We start from the raw sequence: 23,716 nt of genomic DNA on the forward strand, positions 1-23,716 counted from the left end.
GGCTCTGGGAGTGAAGTGCGGGTGCAAGTTGTGGTGCCTCAATACAGCTAGCTGCTCCTTACTCCGAGCCTCTCCTCTAGGGGCTCAGTGTCAGAAAGCCGGTGGAGGCAAGGAGGAGCGGCCAGGAGAGGCGAGGCTGCAGGAGCTGAGTGTCCTAGCAGTGAGTGGTGCTGCTGCCCTGAGGCGGCCTGGGAGGCGGGGGCTACAGAGGAGCCCGGTAGCCCGCCCTCCGCACAAGCGGTCCGGGCTTCCCCGCCCCTCGTTGCCGCTCCCTCTGGCTCGCGGCTTACTTAACCTGGACGGGCGGCGGAGGCTCGCTCACTTCCTAGTCTGAGAGTCTCCAGCTCCATGGCGCTCCTCGTGAGGCTGCTGCCCCTCGCGCTGGCGCTGGCCCTGGAGCCCGCAGCCACCCTGGCGGGACCCTCTAAATCGCCTTACCAATTGGTGCTGCAGCACAGTCGACTGCGGGGTCGACAGCACGGGTAAGCCGGGCACCCCTGGGGGTGGCAGAGAGACTGATGGAGGCAGGAAGCGGGCTGGGATCACAGGGAACAAAGCCTGAAGGAGAAGTGAACTGCTTGGGATGCTCTGAGGTACCAGGTATGGGGGGGGGGAGCATGAAAAGGCAGCTGCAGACATTTTGCAGCCTTAGGAGATATTTTGCAGGCTTAGGAGATATTTTGCAAGCTTAGGGGATATTGACCGAAGATCCCCCAACTCTATCTCCATATCTCTCTCTCTCTCTGGGTTAAGAACATGAAGCAGACCCGGACTTGTAGCTTCTTCTTCTGGTATTTTAGAGGAAGGGAAAGTTGGTTGTTTTCTACTTAAAATCTCTGTGGGAAGTTGACCAAGGCAGAGCAGAGCAGAAGCTCACCAAGCAGTGCACATAGTCCAGTCACACCAGGTCCTTGTCCTGATCCTCCAGGTGTGACACTGAGGACATGCAAGTTAATAGCATCCAAGACCTCTGGGGTCGTGTTCACCAGACCCAGCCCTGCAGTCACACCTAGTAACAGAAAGTGGTCTTCTCCCTGGAAGAAAAAAAAAATCCTGGGCTTCACAGACAAGACATAGATGGGGAGAAACTGAGTCTGGAAAGGGCACACCATTGTGCCACAGTCCTGCAGAAAGCACTGGAGCCAACATTTAGTCTATCTTAAAACAACAGCTGGGTTTGTAAACTTGGAACTTTATGATTGCAGTTATTCCTTTGAGATATAGAAGATGTGTTGGCTTTAGGAGGCAAACCCAACCCAAGCAGGGACTTGGAGCTGGTCAAGACCCTGGCCCAGATGCCGGCAGACATGAGCACCACTTCTGCATGCTACACAGCTCTATCCTGCCTCATGCTAGACAGGTTTTGCCACAGAAGCCAGACCATCTGGGTGTGCTGTCTCCCTAGCCACAACTAAGTGAAAATATATATGTGGCTAAAGCTGTGCAGAAGCCCGAATGCCACTGAGCAGTGTCCACACTGCCCTGTGACTGGAAAGATCTATACTCAGTGCAAAACTCACTGTTGGGGTGATTAAAGTTGGCTTCATGGATCTTTAGAAACTTTGACTTCCTACCTCTAGAAGCACATCTTTCTGGGGACTGGATAGGATTGTTCCCTCTGCCAGTGGCCTTGTGGCTTTATTTGACCTTTCTTAGGTCCAAGGTTGTGAGCACAGGGACAACAGAGGGTGAGGCTGGCCATTTTGCAGAGCAATACCAAGACAAACCAGGTCCTAGCCTCAGCATCCTCAAAAAATTAGAGTAGCAAAGGACCTTTAGAAAGGGGGGGGACAAAAGGTTGAGGGGGCGGGTCAAAGAGTACAGGAAGATATGAAGCATAAAAGTCAAAATCCTGGCATTCTGGCTGTTTCTGCCTGTTCCGCTTTTGCCTCTTTGCCTTTTTTTCCAATGAAACACGTTTGGGTGTTACAGTCTACCTGTCCCTGAACATTTCCTATTCCTTGCAGTCACTAAGTCAAGAAAAGACAGACTGCATCCCCTGTAACACTGTACCCCACCATGAAGTTTCCCCAAAGATGCTTAGGAGTTCCACCAAGACTCTATCTATAGCAAACTTTCCTTTCTGCATACAGAAACTTTCCTTTCTGCATACAGATAATGCTCTTTATTAGAATTGTTCATAAAGATCTTTATCACTAGTTTCAAATCTTAAGTCCATGCCACCATCATCCCTGCAGATGAATCCTCTTGATTCCCTTCTTACAGTGCAGTTGGAAAGGCCTGTAGTGATCTGTGAATGATCTAAGGAGGCACGTGTGTTCCCCTCCCAGAGCAAAAGCCTAAATGTCTGGGCAGATGAACTGTGACAAAATGGTTACAGGCATAGATGAACTGACTTTGCTCTAACTGTCCCTAAAATATCACAGACTTTGGCCACTCTGCACAGATGTGTGATGTCCTTCATTCAAAATGGGAACTGGTAAAAAACAGAGGGATGCCCTTTGCTGTTTTAGAGGAAGAGTGTGCTTGCAGACCAGAAGGAGAAATAAGCATGTCTTCCTTGCCCGCAACACTGAATCACCCATCACCATTTTTGCTTTCACCTTCACAACCTTAGTCTGTTGTCCAGGTGCCTATTTTATAGATGGGAACACTGAAGCTTAGTGAGATGGAGCCACTGAGTCCAGAGAAAAACTATTGGAGAGTAAAGACTATAGAATGCTCTCTGGACTCCTGTTCATATTTCTGTTGCTGAAGCAGAGAGGGATGATACTGAGAGAAAAATAAAAAGGCAATCAGAATTCTGACTATTGATAACCAAAACTGAATTTACCAAAATATTTGATTCTCAAATGCCCATTGAACTAGAGAGCCATTGTGCTTGAGGCAGAAGACAGAGAAGTGACTTGTTGATTTCAGTTAAAATTCAGCATAAATTTTCTATGTACATAATCTACCCAGATATGAAAGGAGTAGCTCACAGTGACCCCCAGCCTCTGCTCCTGTCTGAAAGAGAAGCAGCAGTGGAAACACTCTGCAGAGGAATGTTGGAGCCACATCCACAAGAGACGCTCTAAAGTTTCGCCAAACTCCTACGCCAAGTCACAGGGAATCCATCGACAGTAATTGCTTCCTGCTTAGTCAGATAGAACCGCTTCTGAGATTGTACAGTAATAAAGAACACCTAGGGCTGGAATATGGTCAGCAGAGAATTTCTGGGGATGATTTGGGAACTGTTGTAATCTGTGACTCCAAGGAAGCAGACAGAGAAGCCTGGTGGCTTCTACTAGTATTATGAAGGCTGCAGGGACATGGCTATCTTCCCTGAAGACCTGTGGTTTCCTCCACAACCTTAGCATCTCTTGAACTCAGGTTCTCACTAATACTTGCTGTACTTCTTAGGCCCACACCCCTTTACTGAAATACAAACTGGACAAGTGACAGCCACATAGTAGAAAAGCTAAGGCAGAGAAATAAAAGTTGGATGCTCTCCTACCCAGTAACCTGACTCTGGATATGTGAGAATTTACCCAGTTTCTGCAACTGATATGATGGAGTGCAGTGTAGCTCTCACTGCAATATCAGTGTCTTCCTGGGGAAAAAAATCCTATATAAAATAATCGTTATTGTTACATCAAATAATGGTTATTGTTATATTCTTTCTTTCTTTTTTTCTGCCAGAACTTTACTGGAACTTTGTGCCTGCATAACTCTACCATTCCCAGCAGAATTTTTGTTTTTTCCTAGACAGAGGTTGAGAAACAGGTGGAGAAAGAAGAAGAGATTCCATTCCACCACTCATGAAATTTCTCCTTTGCTTGGTGCTTGCATGTGTTAAGTGTGGTATGAACCCGGATTGTTGCAGTTGTTAAAATGTATACTCTGATAGTTGAACTATTGCCCAGGCCTTGTGGTTATTATTGCATTTTTTAAGATTATCTTTATTTATTTGTTGGATAGAGACAGTCAGAAATTGAGAGGGAAAGGGAAGGGAAGATAGGGAGAGATAAAAAAACAGAGAGACACCTGCAGCCCTATTTCACCACTAGTGAAGTTTTCCCCCTGAATGTGACCAGGAGCCTATGCTTTTTGCACTGTCACTGACAGGAAAGAGATTCTGGAGAACACTTGAGGAAGTCAGGTGCTATTTCCCCTATCTGAGAAGGAAGAGGAAAAGGGAAGGACACTTGGAAGTTGTAATAGCTGTAGATGTGGTTTAGAAAGGAAGTGAGGAGGAGCCGGATGGTGGCACACCTGTTTGAGTACATGGTACAGGGTGTGAGCCCCTGGTCCCCACCCGCAGAGGGAAAGCTTTGCAAGTGGTGAAACAGTGCTGCAGGTGTCTTTCTGTCTCTTTCCTGTATCTCTCCCTTCCCTCTTGATTTCTGAATACTCTATCCAATAAATAAAGATAAATTTTTTAAAAGAAAGAGAGAAAGAAAATGAAGAGGGGCCAAGTGGTGGTGCACTTGGTTGAGTGCATGTGTGACAATGTGCAAGGACCGAGATTCAAGCCCCAAGTCCCCACCTGAAGGGGAAAAGCTTCCCAAGTGGTGAAGCAGTGCTGCCGGTGTCTCTCTGTCTCTCTCTCCCTCTCTGTTTCCTCCTTCCTCTCAATTTCTGGCCATCTCTATCCAATAAATAAAGGTAATAAAATTTTTTAAAATAAAATAGTAAAGGCAGGGGCCTAAAAGTTAATTAAAGTGGGCATCAATTTCCACATGGGGACAGCTTTTTTCCCAAATGGTTCATGTGCTTCTGTGGTGTATGCCTTTTCATTTTCCTGATTAAAAGCTTAAGTAAAAAGGAGAAAAATATCCTATGAAGAATACTTACAAGTTTGCAGGTAGGAAGCCTTTAACAATGGAATATAAACTCACTAATTTTAGTCTTATAAATACAAAACAATAGTCATGGAACATATACTCAATGGAATACAACTCAGCAGTTAAAAAGACTATAATGTGCTCTTTAGGACTAAAGGGATGGAACTGGCAATGATTATGATCAGTGAAGTAAGCAAAAAAGTGAAGGACAACAATGAGATGATTTCACTAATCTTCTTCTTCTAGCGTTTGCCCTTCTTCCGTAGCCAGTCAACAGCGTCAGGTTGAGCCTGATGTAAAGTTTCAAGACCTCCTTTGAATCTGGAGAGGTGGCAGTCGTTGAGTATGTGGGTCATAGTCTGTCTGTAGCTGCAGGGACAGTTCGGGTCGTCTCTGGCTCCCCAGCAATGGAACATAGCGGTGCACCGGCCATGGCCTGTTTGATAGAGATTGAGGAGGACCCAATCATAACGTGCTAGGTCAAAGCCGGGTTGACGCTTACAGGGGTCTGTGATGAGGTGTTTGTTCTTTACCTCAGCTGACTGCCAACTCTGTTTCCAAGAGTCTGGAACAGAGAAGTTCAGTGTAGGCGTAGGGGACCAGATTGGGTGACTAGACGTCAAGCGTTGGACAGGGTGGGCGAAGATATCCGCATATATTGGCAGGTCCAGTCGAGCGTAGACGTGGGAAATGAACTTAGATGATGGAGCATCCCTACGAATATCTGGCAGGGCGATGTTGCTAAGAACTGGCAGCCATGGAACCGGGGTGGAACGGATGGTTCCAGAAATTATCCTCATGGAGGAATATAATTTGGAATCGACCAAGTGGACATGGGGGCTACGGAACCATACTGGGGCACAGTATTCTGCTGTGGAATAGCATAATGCCAGAGATGATGATCGTAGTGTGGAAGCGCTCGCACCCCATGAGGAGCTGGCCAGTCTTGCAATGATGTTATTCCTCGTACCCACCTTTGCTGCAGTTTTTATGAGATGTTCGTGAAAGGACAGGGTGCGATCGAGAGTAACGCCAAGATAGACTGGCTGGGCTTCTTGCCGGATTCTCGTATCGCCAAGCTGCACATTAAGCTCACGCGAGGCCGAGGCATGATGTAGATGGAAAACAGATGATACCATTTTTGCAGTGCTAGTGATTAGTCTCCATTTTTTACAGTAATCAGATATCAGTGACATGTCTTTCGTGAGTGTTTCCTCAAGGATGTCGAACTTGGATGCCTGAGTTGCACAGCAGATATCATCGGTATAGATGAACTTCCTTGAAGAAGTTTCTGGGAGGTCATTGATGTAAATATTAAATAGTGTAGGAGCCAGAACAGAGCCCTGGGGGAGGCCACTTGAGACAAGTCTCCATCTGCTAGACTTGTCACCCAGATGCACCCAGAATCTTCTGTTTTGGAGAAGAAACGATATAGTGTTGGCCACCCATGGAGGCAGGCATCTTGAGATCTTGACTAGGAGACCAAGGTGCCAGACCATGTCATAGGCTGCTGTGAGATCAACAAAGACAGCACCCGTCTTCAAATTCTTCTGGAATCCATTTTCAATGTAAGTTGAGAGGTCCAGGGCTTGTTCGCAGGTAGATCTTCCTGGGTGGAAACCAGCTTGGGCGGGTGATAGGAATTTCTCTGTAAGATGAGAAATATATGACAGAAGCAGCCTCTCAAGGAGTTTGTAACACACGGAGAGGAGAGAAATTGGTCTATAGCTGGCGGCCAGTGTTGGGTCTTTCTTTGGTTTCAAAACCGCTATTATCTTCACAAGACGCCAAACTTTGGGCATAGACTCAGATTCCAAGATGTGGGACAGGAATGCAGCGAGCCACTTCTTTGCCGCGGGGCCCAGGTTAAGAATGAGTTCTGGGTGATGTTATCATAGCCAGCAGTTGTTCCCAGTTTAACCCTCTTCAAAGCGTCTTCCAGTTCAGACAGTGTAAAGGGAGAGAGTTTTGGAGATGGACAAGATAACCGGAAGTGGGATGACCACTCATGGGAAATTTCTCTTTTCCAGACTGGGTCGATCTTAGCATGTCCAACTTGAGTTAGGTGACTGGCCACTGAGTTTGGAGATACAGGAGGATGGGAGACGGGAGGGGGTTGGCTACTGGCACCCAGACTGTGAAGAAACTTCCAGGCCTTCCTACTTGAGTGGGTGAAGTTCAGACTTTCCGTGAGTTGTTGCCAGCGGGCTTGACGTGCTGCATCCAGGGAGGCAATGAGATGGTCACTCATGAGTATAGAGTATGAGATGGTCACTCATGAGTATAGAGAACTGAAACACATGAACCTGAAAAAAAGAAAATATGTATAGTCAACCCATGTCTACGAACTTGGGAGAATTATGCTGGTTACTGTTAGAGAAGGGTGGAGGCACAGAACTTTGGTGGTGGGAGTGGTGTGTAATTATATGTTTATTGTCTTATAACCTTGGAAAGCACTATTAAATCACTAATAACATATATATGAAAAATAAAGAAAAGAACGATGCTTTTATGCAGTTATATCAATGTGTGAGATACACTTTGACAATTTTTAAGTTGGGGAAAGGCTTTCAAAAAGTTGAGGGCTTAAGTCAGGGAGACTCAAGCCACTCCCTGGTAAACAGAGGAAAATGAGTTGATCTTCTCCACATCTAGAAATGTTCTAATGACCCAGGAGGGCCCATATTGTGGGGAAGAAGAAAGAATTAAGCTGCACATGCTGATAATCTTGCTAAGCTGCTGCTTTTGATTTCAGCCCCAATGTTTGTGCTGTGCAGAAGGTCATTGGCACCAACAAGAAGTACTTCACCAACTGCAAGCAGTGGTACCAGAGGAAAATCTGTGGCAAATCAACGTGAGTATCCGTAAGTGACCTAGAGCAGCAGTCATCACAGGGTTCACACTGTAGGTGACATGAGCCTGGGCCAGTGTTCTGAGAGACAGTGTTCAGACAGCACAGGGAACCTCAGAGGTACCTCTGCAAATGTGTACTGAACTATGTGCTGGAAGTGGTGTTTACAGCAAGATGGTCAGACTTGTTTTGTATTGTTTTTTTTAATTTTTATTTATAAAAAGAAAACATTGACAAAAACCACAGGATAAGAGGGCTACAACTCCACACAGTTCCCACCATCAGAACTCCATATCCCATCCCCTCCCCTGACAGCTTTCCTATTTTTTATCCCTCTGGGAGTATGGACCCAGGGTCATTATGGGGTGCAGAAGGTGGAAGGTCTGGCTTCTGTAATTGCTTCCCCACTGAACATGGGTGATGGCAGTTAGATCCATACTCCCAGCCTGTCTCTCTTTTTCCTTAGTGAGAAGGGGGTCTGGGGAAGTGGGGCTCCAGGACACATTGGTGGGGTTGTCTGTCCAGGGAAGTCTAGTTGGCATCATGTTAGCATCTGAAACCTGGTGACCACCGCATCAGCTGGGGCCCTAGTCGGGGAGTCCTGAGATTCCCAAATAGACGTGACAGGCCTAGACCTCGAATAGATCCCTCTCTCCATTGTTACTGGTCATCTCTATCTGGAACAACACAATAGACCCCTTTGTGGGCCCCCATAGGACCTTGCCTCCAATGTAGATCAACAAAGGTAGAGAATGTTCCACTCTAGAAGGGAAGATGGACAACATACTCTATGCTACACCTGAGGAAGATGGGTTCTGATTTGGGGGCAGCTTGGAACGTTCCTACTCATGACTGCAGAATGTGAGCTCAGATCTAGAGGGATGCAGAGGTCACATAGGCTCTTAAGCTGAATATGGGCCCCAGATCACATCACATCAACTCAATAAGGTTTACAGTCAACAATATTTATACACCTTTCCCATATTTGGGAGCTACTCTCTTCCCTGATCCAGCTTTCTGGTCCTTTTTCCAACCATGATATCATTTCCCCAGACAACAACATGGATCTACCTGCATATCAGATGTCAGGCTAAGGAAAAAAAAAAAAGCTAGTGTAGTCATGGGCTCTTTGGAATATAACTAAAATAGGACTACTATCTACAAAACAGAGATCCCCCAACTCTTCATATGAACTGTTCCAGCCTTTAGGTTCATGACTAGTCAATTGTTTGTTTGTTTCTGTATTTTTTATATTTTTTTATTTTCCCTTTTGTTGACCTTGTTTTTCATTGTTGTTATAGTTATTATTGTTGTTACTGATGCCACCATTGTTATGTAAGACAGAGAGAAATGGAGAGAGGAGGGAAAGACAAAGAAGGGGAGAGAAAGATAGACACCTGCAGACCTGCTTCACCGACTTTAAAATGACTCCCCTGCAGGTGGGGAGCTGGGGGCTTGAACTGGGATCCTTATGCTAGTCCTTGCATGTTTTCTATTTTAAGGCTTCTGAAAAAACCTGGATTCATTTTTCAAGGCTGATTTGAAAGGATAAGAAGCATGTAGCATGACCTGCATTTATGTGTTTCTTAATGCTCATCAAATTACTCAAATATTCAGTGGAAGAGCCATCAACTTCTGACTCTGACAAAGAAAACCTGTTCATAAATTTGTACTAAATAACATCACCCCTGCTCTGTGATGCTTAGGACAGCATCCCCCCAAAAGACTCAGGGTACTTAAGATATGCACGTTATGAGATAAAGTAGCTTACTGAGAAATGAGTCTCAGGCTCCCTGATTCAAATTCTGGGTCTGCCATTTTACCTGGGCACATTGCTTCACTTTTGAAACTCTCAAAGACCTCATATATATAATGGATATGTCAGTAGGACAACTTTATAGGGTTGTTGTGAGAATTGAATGAAACAATGTATAGAAGAGACTGAACAGGGTACCTGCCTCATAGAGAAGGTTAAGTAAATGCTGCCTGCTGTGTGAATGAATCTAGGCCACACAGGCAGAAGTGAGAGCACCAGTGGGGTGTGGACTAGTGCGGTTACAGCAAAACTCATGTCTCTATCAACACGGAGGGAGGTGGCATTCACCTGGATAGCCCTGTTGCCCTGTGGGAAATGGTGATGAACATGTTTGAACAGAATTCCAAGGAAATTTCATCTGTCTTGACTCCTCTCCTCTGTGTAATAGGAGGATCAAGAAACTAAGCCACTATCTTTAATGTTTTCCCACAACAGGGATTTTATGATGTTTTGTTTATGACATTGCTTGTTAGATGGCAACTCTTACAACGTCATTGTTTTGAATTTTATTTGTTATTAATAGCTTGTTACAAGATTGTAAGATTTCAGTGTATAGTTCTATACCACACCACACCCACCACCAAAGTTCTGTCTGCCTACCCTCCTACCTCCCATTTGCTTGCATCTGTTTTGTTTGTATTTGTTTGTTTGTTTGTTGTTGACAAGTTTATGTAAATCAGATCTCTAAATTCCACATATGAGTGAAACCATCTGGTAGTTGTCTTTCTTCTCTTTACTTATTTCAATAAATATAATCACGTCCAGCTCCATCCATTTTGTCCCAAAGGACACAACATCATCTTTTTTATTGCAGAGCAGAGCAGTATTTCATGGAATACGTAACCCATAACTTCTTTAGCTAGATATCTGATGGTGGGTATCTTGACTGCTTCCACTCTTTGGCTATTATGAATAATGCAGCTATTAACATAAGAGCGCATATGTCCTTTTTAATTGGTGATGGAATGTTTAAGAACTCTCCATACAGTCTTCCAAAGAGGCTGTATCCCTTAGCATTCCCACCAGCAGTGAAGCAAAGTTTCCTTTTCTTTTCTTTCTTTTTTTTTTTTTTTTTTGCCTCCAGGAATATTACTGGGACTTGGTGCCTACACTATGCATCCACAACTCCTGGAGGCAGTTTTTTCCATTCTCTTATAGTAGGATAGGACAGAGAAAAATTGAGAGAGGAGGGAAAGATAGACACCTGCAGACCTGCTTCACCACTTGTGAGGTGACCCCCCTGCAGGTGGGGAGCTGGGAGCTCCAACAGGGATTCTTGTACAAGTCCTTGCGTGCTTCGTACTACGTGCACTTAACCCAGTATGCTACTGCCTGGCCCCCAAGTTCCCTTTTCTCCACAACCTCTCTAACACACACCTATCATTTCCTGGTTTGTTGATGTATGCAGTTCTCTCAGGTGTGAGATGGTATCTCAGCATAGTTTTAATTTGCATTTCTTTAGTGATAAGTGAGGTGGAGCATTTGTTCATGTGTCTGTAGGCCATGCAAATTATTTTGTTACTTGTCCTTCCATGGTGTTAAGGTTAAAAATAAAAATACCTTAGTACTTTTTCCCCCATCTATGTATGTTACCTACTCAAATAAATACTTTGTTGATTAATTACATCACCACATAGCTAGATTCCAAGTTGTGTATCAACTTCTTAGGATATGACCAAAGCACCAGCACCAATAAACACCTCTTCTGTGTCTCAGAGACCTGGGATTCCAATAATCCCACCTTTCTTGTTAGTTTAGACTTTCCTAAAAAGAGGATACATTTGTGATGTTTTACTGGAGATGAGGCAGCACTGGCCATGGTGTCTCAGGGTATCCTGCATTGAAGCCCTTGAATGACTAGATAACTGTAGCAGGTAGCTTTCTCCAACCTGTTGGCCCTCAACACCTGAGTCCTTGTCTACCTGTGTGCCAGGGCAAGGCAAGAGTAATACAGGAGCCTGTGGACAAAATGTTCTGATGACCAGTCTTCCGCTCTGGGCAGGTTTGACACTGAGAGTGACACTCTCACACCAGTGAGCATGGGAGTGGGGGGTGAGTAGGTGGGGATCGAGTATAGACAGAAAGAGCAAGTTGTAGTGGTAGAGAATGGAGTCAAGCAGAGCCTGTGCCCAGTCCTACCCATTGACCTGGTATTGCAAAATCAAAGATGACATGCACTTTGAGCCACTGCTTTGGGCAGTTTCAAAAAGAGGGAACTAGGCTAGAAAAACATGAGTTGATATAAAACTTCATGATCTAGGACATGGGTCCCATCCTGAAATATCATATGCAGCGTCAGGGAGGTGGGGCTGACTTGGAAGAGCTCCAGACAACTCAGGAAGAGAAAGGGGAAGTGGCTGAACTCATCACCGTTGTCCTCTAGAGAGAGAGAGAGCTGAGGAAGAGCAGCTTGTAGTTTACGTATGTGTCCAAGACCAAGACCCATGAAGGAGTTGCCATCTGACTGCCTGGAACTTACTACCTTGGGGGTCACATAGTCAACGACTGCCACCTCTCCAGATTCAAAGGAGGTCTTGAAACTTTACATCAGGCTCAACCTGATGCTGTTGACTGACTACGGAAGAAGGGCAAACGCTAGAAGAAGAACTACCTTGGGGGGTGGGTTGGTCAGGAAGGGAAGGGAAGAGGGTTGTTCTGGCTGGAGCTGATGTCATCCTGGTGAAAAATGTGCCCCTAGGTATGTTTGTTGAGTGAGGACCAGTCTGGCTCATGGGGTACATATTGGTGGTTGGAGCAAAATATGTCGACTAGGTTTGCATGGAGCAGTTTGGGCAGTGGGAGTTTTCTCAGCAAGATTCCAGGAAAGAGACTGGAGTAGAGGACATATTAGGCTGAAAGGGAGTACAGTGCCTTGAAGAAGAGGGAGATGCAGGTTACCAAGGAGAATCTAAACTTGAAAGCATTAAGCAGCACCAAGCTCAGAGCTGGGGGTGGGGGACATGTGAGTGGTAGACCAGTCAGGAGCTCAGACCAAACTCTAGCTCCACTAGGAATGGAGGGAGGGCACTCACAGCACTCAGCCCTCCTGGTAGGTTGATAGCACATTGTCTTCAGACAATACCTTTTCTACATTTCTAGAAAGAAGATTTGGTACTATTGGTCAAGTCTGACATATGGATTTTATTATAGGAAATGGTTACCAGTGGGGCCCTTTTTAGGACCATGAGTGAATTGTATTCCTTGGAAATTCACATTGACTTTTATTTCAAATCCCAAAGAGCTCCAAAGTGATTTCATAACCAATCAAACAAAGGGCTTAGGGAAAGACGGTATCTCATTCTGTGATTTCAGGCCCTAGTCTGATCTGTAATCATAAAATTTTTATGTGCAGCAGCTTGAGCGAGGGTTCAGGAAATTGTGGTCAGGAAGCCTTGCTGCCTCTCCACAGGCCTCCTTTGTTAGAGCCCTGGTGAGAGGGAGGCCTATTTAACAGCCAAGTTGGAGCTGACATCATGGGGATGTAGTAGTCATAGCAGGGGCTCAGACATCATAAACGTGGCACAGGGAGGGTCCAAGCAAGAACCAGCAGACAAGGGTGGCGGCTGTCCATTCCAAAGGCTTGGAGTTGTTTCACAAGCTTCACTTTGCACAAGTGCAATAGTCATTCTCTAGGCTCAAGATGAGCTGGCAGGATACTCCCCTTCCTCTAGTAGCAGGCATTGTTTTGGCCAAGGGTTGAAATATGAATACTTCCTCAGCATTGTATTAAAGCTTAAATAATTAACTGTAACTGAAATGTCTGTACATTCCCATCAGGTGGCAAGACTATTTCTAGTTAGCTTGAAGCTGAAATAAAAACTTTCTTTACAACCCCCCAAACCCTACCCTGCCTCAGCTATAGGTATCCCACAACCTTGGTCCCAAGAGGCAAAGGACACGAATGGTGAGAAACCATGAGGGAAGCCAGGCTGCCCCAGGCCCTCACTAACATCTCCATCTCTGTTTCAGATCTGCTGTCTAGGCAGCTAGGGTCCCCTGGGTAATCTGTTTCCACATATCTGAAAGTTGACACTTACCAAGAGTTCACTAAACAGTTCTGTTGGCTAGTACTTTCTGAAGGTTTTATCTCATTCTGTAGACCACCTCCCTTTGGGGGTGAGAATAACAGTTTAGGTAACATGGAATTTTGTTCTGTTGAATGTTTACATGAATCTATGTATCATCCAGACTAAAGTTTTGTGGTAGACAGAATAATGGCCCACACCCAGCTCTCTGAACCAGAGAATATGGTATGCTACTTGGAGGGAAAGAAAAAAAAGAGAGAGAGAGACTGTAGATAGTAGTAAGACTATTGAGGAGATAATCCTGGGTTATGTGATGAGTCCTTATGAGAGGAAGGTAGTAGGGTCAGAGTCAGAGAAGCAAAGTGGACCAAGATGACAACAATGGTTTAATGGGACAATTTCAAGGTATACAGGTAAACTCTAGAAACTGAATAAGGCAGTGATTCACCCTTTGACTTTAGCCTTCCTTGTCTGATTTTAGCTTAATGAGACCAGTTTCAGACTCCTTAACATTCAGAATTGTAAGATAATACATTGGTGTCATTCCAAGTCAATAAATTTGTGATGGTTTATTATAGCAGCAGTGGGAACATTAATAAAGACCCTTTCTATTTAATTACATAAATGTGTTGCTTTATAGGGTCTTTAGTGCAGCGTGACTTGGTCTTATACAGGACATTGCTTTCAGTGAGGTTATATATAGAGCTACCTCCTATTTTAATGCTTATACTTAGAGGGGTTTTTTTTTTTTGTTCCACAACTGTATACTCAGTCAACATTAGGCATTTGTTAAGTGCTTTGCATATGTAAGTTTGTTCACTCATCATTGCCATCCTGTAAAGTTGATGTGGTTGATGGAGAGATTGAAGCTCAGAAAGCCTAGGCAGCCTACTCAGTCATCCTCTGTTGAGTATGCAGTCTTTGGGGGGAGGAGCACCACTCTACCATGCTGTCCCTAGGAAAATCAAGCCCAGCAGCTAATGCCAGTGACATGGGGAATCCACAGAGGAGTAGCCGTGCAGGACTTTTCCCCTATCTTTCTCTACAGGCCCCCAAATCTGTAGCTATGGGTTCCAAGGACAAGAACTCTTCAATATCACTGAGACATTTTTAGCCTAGAGTTATCAGCTTTCTCCTGGTTGTCCACTTGTCTGGCAGTCACTCTGATCCCCTGTTGCAAGTGGACTTCCTCTGAGCACTAGATGCAAGAGATACATTGGGCATGGCCACTGAGAAGACATGGTCAACATCTGAGAGCCCCCAAAGTCTCCCCACACTGCATCCAGTGTGCCAGAAACTAAAAACCTACATTTTTTTTAAGATTTATGTATTTATTCATGACAGAGAGAGAGAACCAAGTATTACTCTGGCTCATGTGATGCCAGGGATTGAACTCTGAATTCATGCTTGTAAGTCCAGAAGCTTGAACCACTATACCCCCACCCCACTGAAAATACAAAGACAAAAACAAAACAAAACAAAACACTACATTTGTAAAGACTTTCAAAAATTTTTTAATTAATTTATTTTATTTGAATAGAGACTAAGAGAAATTGAGAAAGAAGTGGGAGATAAAGAGGGAGAGAGATAAAAAGAGACACCTGCAGCACTGCTTTACCATTTATGAAATTTACCCCCTGCTGGTGAGGACCAGGGGTATGAACCTGGGTCCTTTAGCTTTGTAATGTGTGTACTTAACCAGGTGTGCAATCACTGGCCTCTTGTAAAGATTTAAACAAGTTACTAAAACAATCTAAAGACTCATGTTTGCTTTCAAAAAAACTTGATTGATTCTCCCCCCAACCCCCCAACATATCTGAGACTTTACACATGTGTGATTTCACCACTCTGGGCTGACTTTTCAAATAGAAAGAGACAGAGACACAGAGGAAGGATATCACAGCACCACCACTCTCTCCAATATTGTTATACTCTCATGTGACATGCTGAGGACTTGGATGTGGATCATGCACATGACAAGGCAGGTACCCTACTGTCTTACAGGCCCCTCAAGTTAGTGTGTGTGTGTGTGTGTGTGTGTGTGTGTGTGTGTGTGTGTGTGTGTGTGTCAGGGTTTTTTTTTTTTTTCCTCCAGGGTTATTCCTGGGGCTCAGTGCCTGCACCATGAATCCACTGCTCCTGGAGGCCATCCTTTTCCCCTTTTTTTGCCCTTGTTGTTGTAGCCTTGTTGTGGTTATTATTGTTCTTGTTGATGTTGTTCATTGTTGGATAGGACAGAGAGAAATGGAGAGAGGAGGAGAAGACAGAGAAGGGGAGAGAAAGGCAGATACCTGCAGACCTACCCCACCGCCTGTGAAACTATTCCCCTGCAGGTGGGGAGCCAGGGGCTCGAACCTGGATCCCTAAGGCGGTCCTTGCGCCATGTGTGCTTAACCCACTGTGCCACCGCCTGACCCCCGTCAGTTTTTTTATATGCAGTTTGAGGGTACTAGTGGGGGAATGCTAACGAAGCCCAATCAGTAACCAATCTGGACCGTAGTGAATAGCAGGTTAAAGGAAACCTTTTTTCACTCTGGATGAGGGCTCAAGATTTTGATTTCCTGCCTGGAGTTTCAAGAAAACTCAGTCGATCTTCCAAGCCCAGCAGCACAGAAAATGAACCACCCGTGAGCAGGCAGTCTGTGGGACCTGTCAGTGTCTAGACCGTGTTAGTCTATATTTGCTCTGCGATTCCCTTGGAAATTATGACACACTGAATGGTTTACCTTCTGTCACAGCAAACTGACTCTTGGGCTTCATTCCTTATTCCACCCACATCCAGGTCTGTCCCTCCCCAGGTATTTAGAGCCGTCAGAACTGATCAAGACCTTGAAGCACCCTTGGGAGAAAGTGATTGTGTTAACTAATGTCATAAGAAAAAGTTTTGGGGAGGGAAACAACAATAATTTTTATCTAATCCTGAGTAAAAATGTGGAGGCGAATGGAGCTCCTCAAGCATCTCCATGTTTAGGCTTCAGTTGGCATACACATTATCTTTTTCCCCCTTTCCCTCCCTCTGTTTAATTACCCTTCTAAATCAGGCACCTTCTCTTACTTTCTTCCTGAGATTGTTCTGATCAGCTAGGTCAAAAGAAGAAAATTAATGTCTCAGTGTCCTAGAGGGTTTGCTTTTTCTGACCTGAGTTTTTTTTGTTTTTGTACTTATTGGACTATGTCCACCAGAGGAGAAGCCAGGAAATGTTCATCAGAGCAACTTTTGCTGATGAGATTTGATTCAAAGACTAACAGCGTGGTCTTTTCTGTGCAGGAAAGACAAGGGAACAGAAAGACAGTGTGGAGGTGCCCTATGGTTTCCATTCTTTCCTGTGCTCAGAATCCTAGGGAGAAGATGTGGCTTTCACAACTCTGCTTTTGCCCCCTCCTAGTCCTCTGGCCCCACAGCCTCTGAGGGCCTCACTAAAGTGGCCCATTGGGCTGAGGATAAGGGTGCTAATTCACCAAAGTTTGCTGGAGGCTGTCTTCTTGTTCTGCAGTTTCCAATTCTCCTCCCAAACTCCCACTTTTCCGGGGCCATCCAAGCTGGATCTGAGAAGAGCAGGGATTTGGGAGAGTGTTGGAGCAAGAACTGGAAATTGAGAGAGCAATGGAAACAGGGAAACTACAGAACCACAGGCCTCAAAGTCCCTTTAAAAGTATAAGGATGAAAGACTAAGAAGGAAGAATATAGGACAAGGCTGGAGAAAGTGAGGTGAGGAAGCAGGTGATAGAGAGAAGACAGGGAAGGAAGCACATGCATAGTGTGTCACTCCTTGGTTATGGGGGGGGGGTACATTTCTGACAGGCTGACACTTGTTACCCCTGGCAGCCTAAGTGTCCCAACCAACTCTCTCTGAATATACCTCTGGATAGCAAGCAGATGAGCATGTTTCCCCGAGATGACCACTTCAGCTGAATTCAGAAGAACAGAGCATCCCCAGCTCACTGCAAGCACCCTCCCCCACCATAAAGCCCACATTTCTTCCAGATCCTGGCCCCTCTACTGGTGAGGTCACTAAACATCCTGTGAGAGCCCCATGGTGAGCCGTTCTGTGGTAAAACCCGCTGCAATTAAAGTCTGAGTTCTCTCCTGTCCCAAAGGGCATATCTGTGTGTAAGGGAGGAAGGGGGAAAGCATGGCTGTCAGGGTCTGGGCCCAGGGTTCTTCTGGGTGGGAGGGGGCTGTGCTCACACTGCCACAGACAGTTATCCTTCTGCAGAACTGAGGGCTTGGTGTAAAGGAAGTCTTTCCCTGGGTTTAGGCTTTTATTTAAAATTCAGTCTTTTCATCTTCCCCAGAACACTGGGTTAGCTGAAGCTCTGTGCTTCAGAATTCCAGAAGGTGGTAAATGTTCTGTGATGGACTGGGCTGACTTAAGAGAAAGGAAAGTTTTCTATTTTTCTGCCAAATTATCTACATATTTAAAACTGCATACTATTTTGTTTTCATCCACATGCAAAGAATCTTGCAAACTGGCAGCATGTGTTGACTCCTGAAAGGACAGGGTGAGAATGAGGGTGGTTAGAAAACATTTGCCAGTATGATCCTTGGTATCATTAACATTTTTGTTTCACTTGTATCCAAACCAGTATAGGGCTTATGGGGTCTGGCCTCAAGTTAAGGAGGGAATAGATCTAGGGTTTTAGTGAGATCTAAATTAACCTTAAGATTTACTGCATTTTTTACTAATTGATGATTCTAATAGAGGTTGTCATGGGGGACAATAATTGTCCTTTAGTTGACATATATACTTTTGCCAGATACTTATATATCTCTTGGCCAATTGTATACAGTGTTTCTTCTAATGATTATCAAGGGAGTGCCGTCAATTCTATTGCTGTCAGGAGAGATTAGGAGATAGATCTTACTTTTGTGTGTGTCATTAACTGAGTAGATAGAGTAATTGAGGAAAGTGAAATAAGAGGTAGGAAAGGAGTGTGTTTAGGTCTACCACCTCACCAGATAATATTTTTCATCTATCTACATGATAACTATCAGGCTCAGGCAAAAATTTCTAAAGCCATGGGCCCCTTGGAACATACCTAAAATAGACTTCCTAGCTTCTTCCCATCCAAAGACCCTTCATTTCATCTGCTCTGTCCTATCTTTTGGTTCCCATTTATTGAATGATTTGTTCTGCTTTATGTTTTACTGCCTTTCAGCCACTAAGTTGCATTTGCTAATATGATGCCATCCTGTATTTCCTGGGCAGACAACCTCAACAATGTATCCTGAAGTCTTACATTTCTAGAGCCCTACCCCACTAGGGAAAAATAGAAAGACTGGTGTGTATGGATCTACCTGCTGCAGTCAATGTCCAGCAGAGAAACAATTACAGAAGTTCGAACTCTCACCTTCTGCATCCTATAAAGAATTTTAGCCCATACTCCCAGAGAATAAAGAATAGAGAAGTTTCCAATGGAAGATTTGAATGAGACACAAAACTCTAGTGGTGGGATCTACATGGAACTACTCCCCTACTCATTATTAAACCACTACTAAAAATTAAAAATATAAAACAGAATATAAAATCATCCAGTGACAGAAAATAGAATTTTTGGTTTCAAATTTAAATAAATTATAAACACAAGCATCTTAATAATAGGAGTTTTGTTTTCATTTAATTTTTTTTTGTTTAGTTGAAAAGACTGAGAAAAATGATAGACATATATGTGCCACCTTTCTTGGTTATTTAACTGGAGAATTGAAAGACCATGAGATAGTTTTATCCAGCCACTGAAACTACAGGTGTACATCTTACAGATAAAGAACAGAAAGCCAGACGAGGTATTTGGTAGGGGAGGTCCTAATTAGTAGAAGCCTCAGGCTGCAGCTGATCCAAAACTCTTCCTCCTTCCTGCTATCTCTCAGTGCTAATCATTGGGTTAATTTTGGTGACTGTATTTTCTTTTTTATTAGCTATCCAATATTTATTTACAAAATTACATGTCAACAGGGGTAAATTTCCACACCATTCTGTTCTCACAACCAGAGTTCTGAATCCCAAGTCCCTCCATTGCAAACCACTATGGTTTTCCCAAGGTTGCAGACATGGGTTGACTATCATCTCTACAACTACCTGTCTACATTTGTACATGACTGTCCCTTTTCTTCCAGGTCCAGTACTCTCTTCCCCTCTGAGCCACACATAACCCTATTACTACATCTGACTCTCTCTCCCCTTTTCTCTGGGGGAGTTGAAGTTCAGACCCCTCTTATCCTCTTCCTCCTATCACTTCTCCCCCACTGGAAGTATGGATCAGAGTTGTTTTGGAGGTACAGAAGGTAGGAGTTCTGGCTTCTGTAATTGCTTGTTCGCTGGATTTGGGCATTGGCAGGTCAGTCCATACCCAAGCCTGTTTCTGTTTTTCCGTAGTGGGGTAGGGCTCTGGAGAGGCAAGGTTCCAAGACACACTGGTGAGGTCGTCTTTCCAGAGAAGTCAGGATGGCATCATGGTAGCATCTGCAACTTGCTATCTGGAAGATGGCAGGACATACAGTGAGACAAAATGGTTAGTGAATAGGAACCAAAAAGTAGGAACAGAGCAGATGGGATTGGAGATCTTAGGGTAGAAGAAAGCTCAGAAGTTCATTTTAGGCATGTTTATGTAATCTCCTTATTGATTATGTCCCACAGTAACATTTAAGTAGGTATTATGTAGGTGGTAGCAACTACTGGGAACATCCTACAGAATTCATGAGTGCCATGCTCCTGTCCCATAAAAGGGGCAGCTGTGACTTTGTGAATGATCTGTCTGCAGAGCAGCATATTTTATCTGCATTGCCCATCCTTAGTTGCGGGGACCATTCTTTCTGAAAGAGCTTGATAATGCCTGAGGAGGAGAAACTCATGGTGCCTTAAATCCACATTCATCCATGTGTGTTTCTCATTACAGAGTCATCAGCTATGAATGCTGCCCTGGATATGAAAAAGTCCCAGGAGAAAAGGGATGTCCAGCAGGTAAGTAAGAAAGGCCTTGCCTGTTGGCACGGGTAGAGAGATGGAAGATGGGTACACTCACATGAAGGGCAATAGAGTTGGGGAGGGGAGAGAGTACATGCTTTCTGTCTGCCTGGATCCCTGTGGAGGAGTAGAGGATGTGTGTCAGGCTGGTGCACTACCACTGGCCTAGAGGGACAGAGGAGGGAAGCTAGAAGCTGAGTTTCCAGCACTGCTGCTTCCTATTCAAGCTGATCTCCTTACCAGACTAGAAGAACATACTACCATCCTGCCCTGCCCCTGTTCTCCTCATCAGACTCGGGCTCCTGGCCTTGTTGCCTTTGGCTGGAAGGGAGTCTAAACACATCCAGCATTTCTGATCAGCACTGCTGGAGAGCAGATGGAATGGGCTTCGTCTTGGGCTGGGCTGGGAACACTAAGCCACTCCTGCCTTACTCTGTCCAAATGTAGCCCATGGGAATTTCTTGGAAAGACGGCAGTAGGCCAGGCCACTTGCCTAGAGTCAACAAAGGTTACCAGGACTGGCCACACTTGGCCACAGATAGTATGGCACCTGTGAATTTTATCAGGGCCTTTCCTTCAGTTCCACGCATCACCAAGGTGCTTTTATTTTGCTTCTCTACTTTTCTTTTCTTTTTCCAGAGCCCTGTTCAACTCTGGTTTATGGTAGTATGGAGATTGAATCTAGGACTTTAGAGCCTCAGGCATGAGAGTCTTTCTGCAACCTTGCCCACCCCACAGGTGCTTTTGTCCTTGTTTTTAACCTTGAAATAGCTTCTGTTTTATTGGTGGAGACAATGAGACCATGACTATTAGAAAAGAGGTAGTTTGATTGAAGCCAAGGTTACAAGAAAGGTGTGGTTTAGTATGGGCTTGGGCCCTAGTATTCTTGCCTAAAGTGAAAGGACACTGGATGTATATTTGGAGAATGGGGGGGGGGGGTGAAACAGGAAAAAAAATGACCTCAGAGAGGGAGCCTCAGTTTCACAACCTGTAAAATGAGATCACTATGTGAGAGGGAAGGCCCTTTTACACTTCAGGCTGCTATTACTTATAAATACACAAAGCACTTCAAAGATTCATAGAGTCCTTTCATTCTAGGCAATACTATAAGGGAACATTAGGGAACCTTAAAGGTAGTTTGTAATCAGGTTCTATTTCTGGTGTACATTCCTACTTATTTTATGTAAATGTCTATGAGTGAAGATTTTGCTCTGCTGTGGTTCAAATGATTTAGGTGACCAATTAATAGGTTTCATAGAGAGGTTTTGAACCTCCAGAGTTTAGTTAAGAAACATGCAACAAGGGGTCAGGCGGTGGCGCAGTGGGTTAAGCGCACGTGGCGCAAAGCGCAAGGACGGGTGTAAGGATCCCGGTTCGAGCCCCGGCTCCCCACCTGCAGGGGAGTCGCTTCACGGGTAGTGAAGCAGGTCTTCAGGTGTCTATCTTTCTCTCCCCCTCTCTGTCTTCCCCTCCTCTCTCCATTTCTCTCTGTCCTATCCAACAACAAACAACATCAACAATGGTAATCATAATGACCACAGCAAGGCTCAAACAACAAGGGCAACAAAAGGGGGGGGGGAATGGCCTCCAGGAGCGGTGGATTCATGGTGCAGGCACCGAGCCCAGAAATAATCCTGGAGGAAAAAAAAAAAAAAGAAAGAAACATGCAACAAGGCTGAGGAGACAGCATAGCAGTTATGCAAAAAGACTTTTATGCCTAAAGCTCCGAAGTCCAAGTTTCAATCCGCAACACCACCATAAGCCAGAGATGATCAGTGCTTTAGTCTCTGGTCTTTCTTTTTGTATCTTCCTCTCTCATTAAAATTATGTATTTTATCAATAGATAGATAGATAGATAGCATTCAGCAGGCTTTGGCCTCCCAGCCACTTGTGTTGGTCCTTCCCATCTACCTCACCTCTAGATCTATGTTGTTTCTGGCAGACAAAGGTGTGTGTGATCTGGTTGGGGGTGACCCTCACATTCCCACCCCTTCTCTGTTCTCTGCCTCTGCAGCCCTGCCACTGTCAAACCTTTATGAGACCCTGGGAGTCATTGGCTCAACCACCACACAGCTGTACACAGACCGCACAGAGAAACTAAGGCCCGAGATGGAAGGGCCCGGTAGCTTCACCATCTTCGCCCCCAGCAACGAGGCCTGGGCTTCCCTGTCTGCTGTGAGATGAGCTGCCTGGGGAGTTTAGGGGGTACAAGGGGAGACTTCTGCTGGAAACTAACTTGTTTCTCAGTGGGGTGGGCTGGTGGGCATGAAGAATGGATCTCTATGGTGATTTATTCCCTATCTTTAGAAGAAACTTTTTCATTAAGTCTTCAATAAAATAATGGAACACTTGAGCTAAAGTATACCTGAGGGAGCCATTTCCATTGCACCAGCAGTCCAAGTGGACAGACTGACTTCGGTGCATACTTGAGGATGAGTCCTTGGCAAAGTGGAGACCTGGAGTCACGAGGGCTTCAGCACTATGTTTCCCAGGGTAGCAGGGCCATCTCTTGGGCACGGTGTCTACAGTCCCCTCACTGCCACACATCTGTCTTTCCTTCAGGAAGTCCTGGACTCACTGGTGAGCAATGTCAACATCGAGCTGCTCAATGCTCTTCGCTACCACATGGTGGACAGACGGGTCTTGACGGATGAGCTGAAACACGGCATGGCCCTCACCTCCATGTACCAGAATTCTGACATTCAGATCCACCACTATCCCAATGGGGTAGGGAATCTCTCTATGGGTAGCCTTTCTTTTGGCCAGCAATGAACCCATGGGTAGGAATGGCTTCTGGATTTTCATCCTGTATCAGTGGGAAGTTGTAGCTGCAGGAAATTGCAGGCAGTGCTCTTTCTGCCTCTTGTACCTGCTTCTCCTCAGGCCCCTAGTTCTAGAGCTATTGGCACTCAGGTTATGTACTGAGTTTCCCCTCCCACCTGTGATGTGTTAGCTACTCACCCTCACTTCTTCTCTGGCAGATTGTAACTGTCAACTGTGCTCGGCTGCTGAAAGCTGACCACCATGCAACCAACGGTGTGGTGCACCTGATTGACAAAGTCATCTCCACCACCACCAACAACATCCAGCAGATCATCGAGATCGAGGACACCTTCGAGACCCTTCGGGTGAGGGACTGCTGGAAAGAAATCCCAGCTGGGCACGCGTGACTTCATAGGAGGGGATTCTTCTGTCCCTAGGTATTGGGGGGCCAGGGAGCAAGTGCTCTCTGTAAGTACCCACAGATATAGAGAATCCACTAGTTAGAACTCAGC

The 23,716-nt window shown here is 45.0% G+C and overlaps 1 protein-coding gene across 2 annotated transcripts in view; it reads left to right on the plus strand.

Annotated features, from left to right (window-relative positions):
- Window positions 1-261: 261 nt before the first annotated feature.
- TGFBI (transforming growth factor beta induced) overlaps window positions 262-23,716 on the plus strand; it is a 41,887-nt gene continuing 18,432 nt past the window's right edge. Inside the window, exons 1-6 of one of the 2 annotated variants that reach the window (XM_016192550.2) lie at window positions 262-482; window positions 7,543-7,641; window positions 20,374-20,438; window positions 22,456-22,616; window positions 23,004-23,168; window positions 23,423-23,569. In XM_016192550.2, coding sequence (XP_016048036.1) covers window positions 349-482; window positions 7,543-7,641; window positions 20,374-20,438; window positions 22,456-22,616; window positions 23,004-23,168; window positions 23,423-23,569 — 771 coding nt within the window. In that variant the 5' untranslated portion in view covers window positions 262-348. The remainder of the gene's footprint in view (window positions 483-7,542; window positions 7,642-20,373; window positions 20,439-22,455; window positions 22,617-23,003; window positions 23,169-23,422; window positions 23,570-23,716) is intronic. The other variant, XM_007533020.3, reaches the window with a different exon arrangement.

This window comes from Erinaceus europaeus, chromosome 2, assembly GCF_950295315.1.
Source record: "Erinaceus europaeus chromosome 2, mEriEur2.1, whole genome shotgun sequence".
In the NCBI taxonomy this organism is placed as follows: domain Eukaryota; kingdom Metazoa; phylum Chordata; class Mammalia; order Eulipotyphla; family Erinaceidae; genus Erinaceus; species Erinaceus europaeus.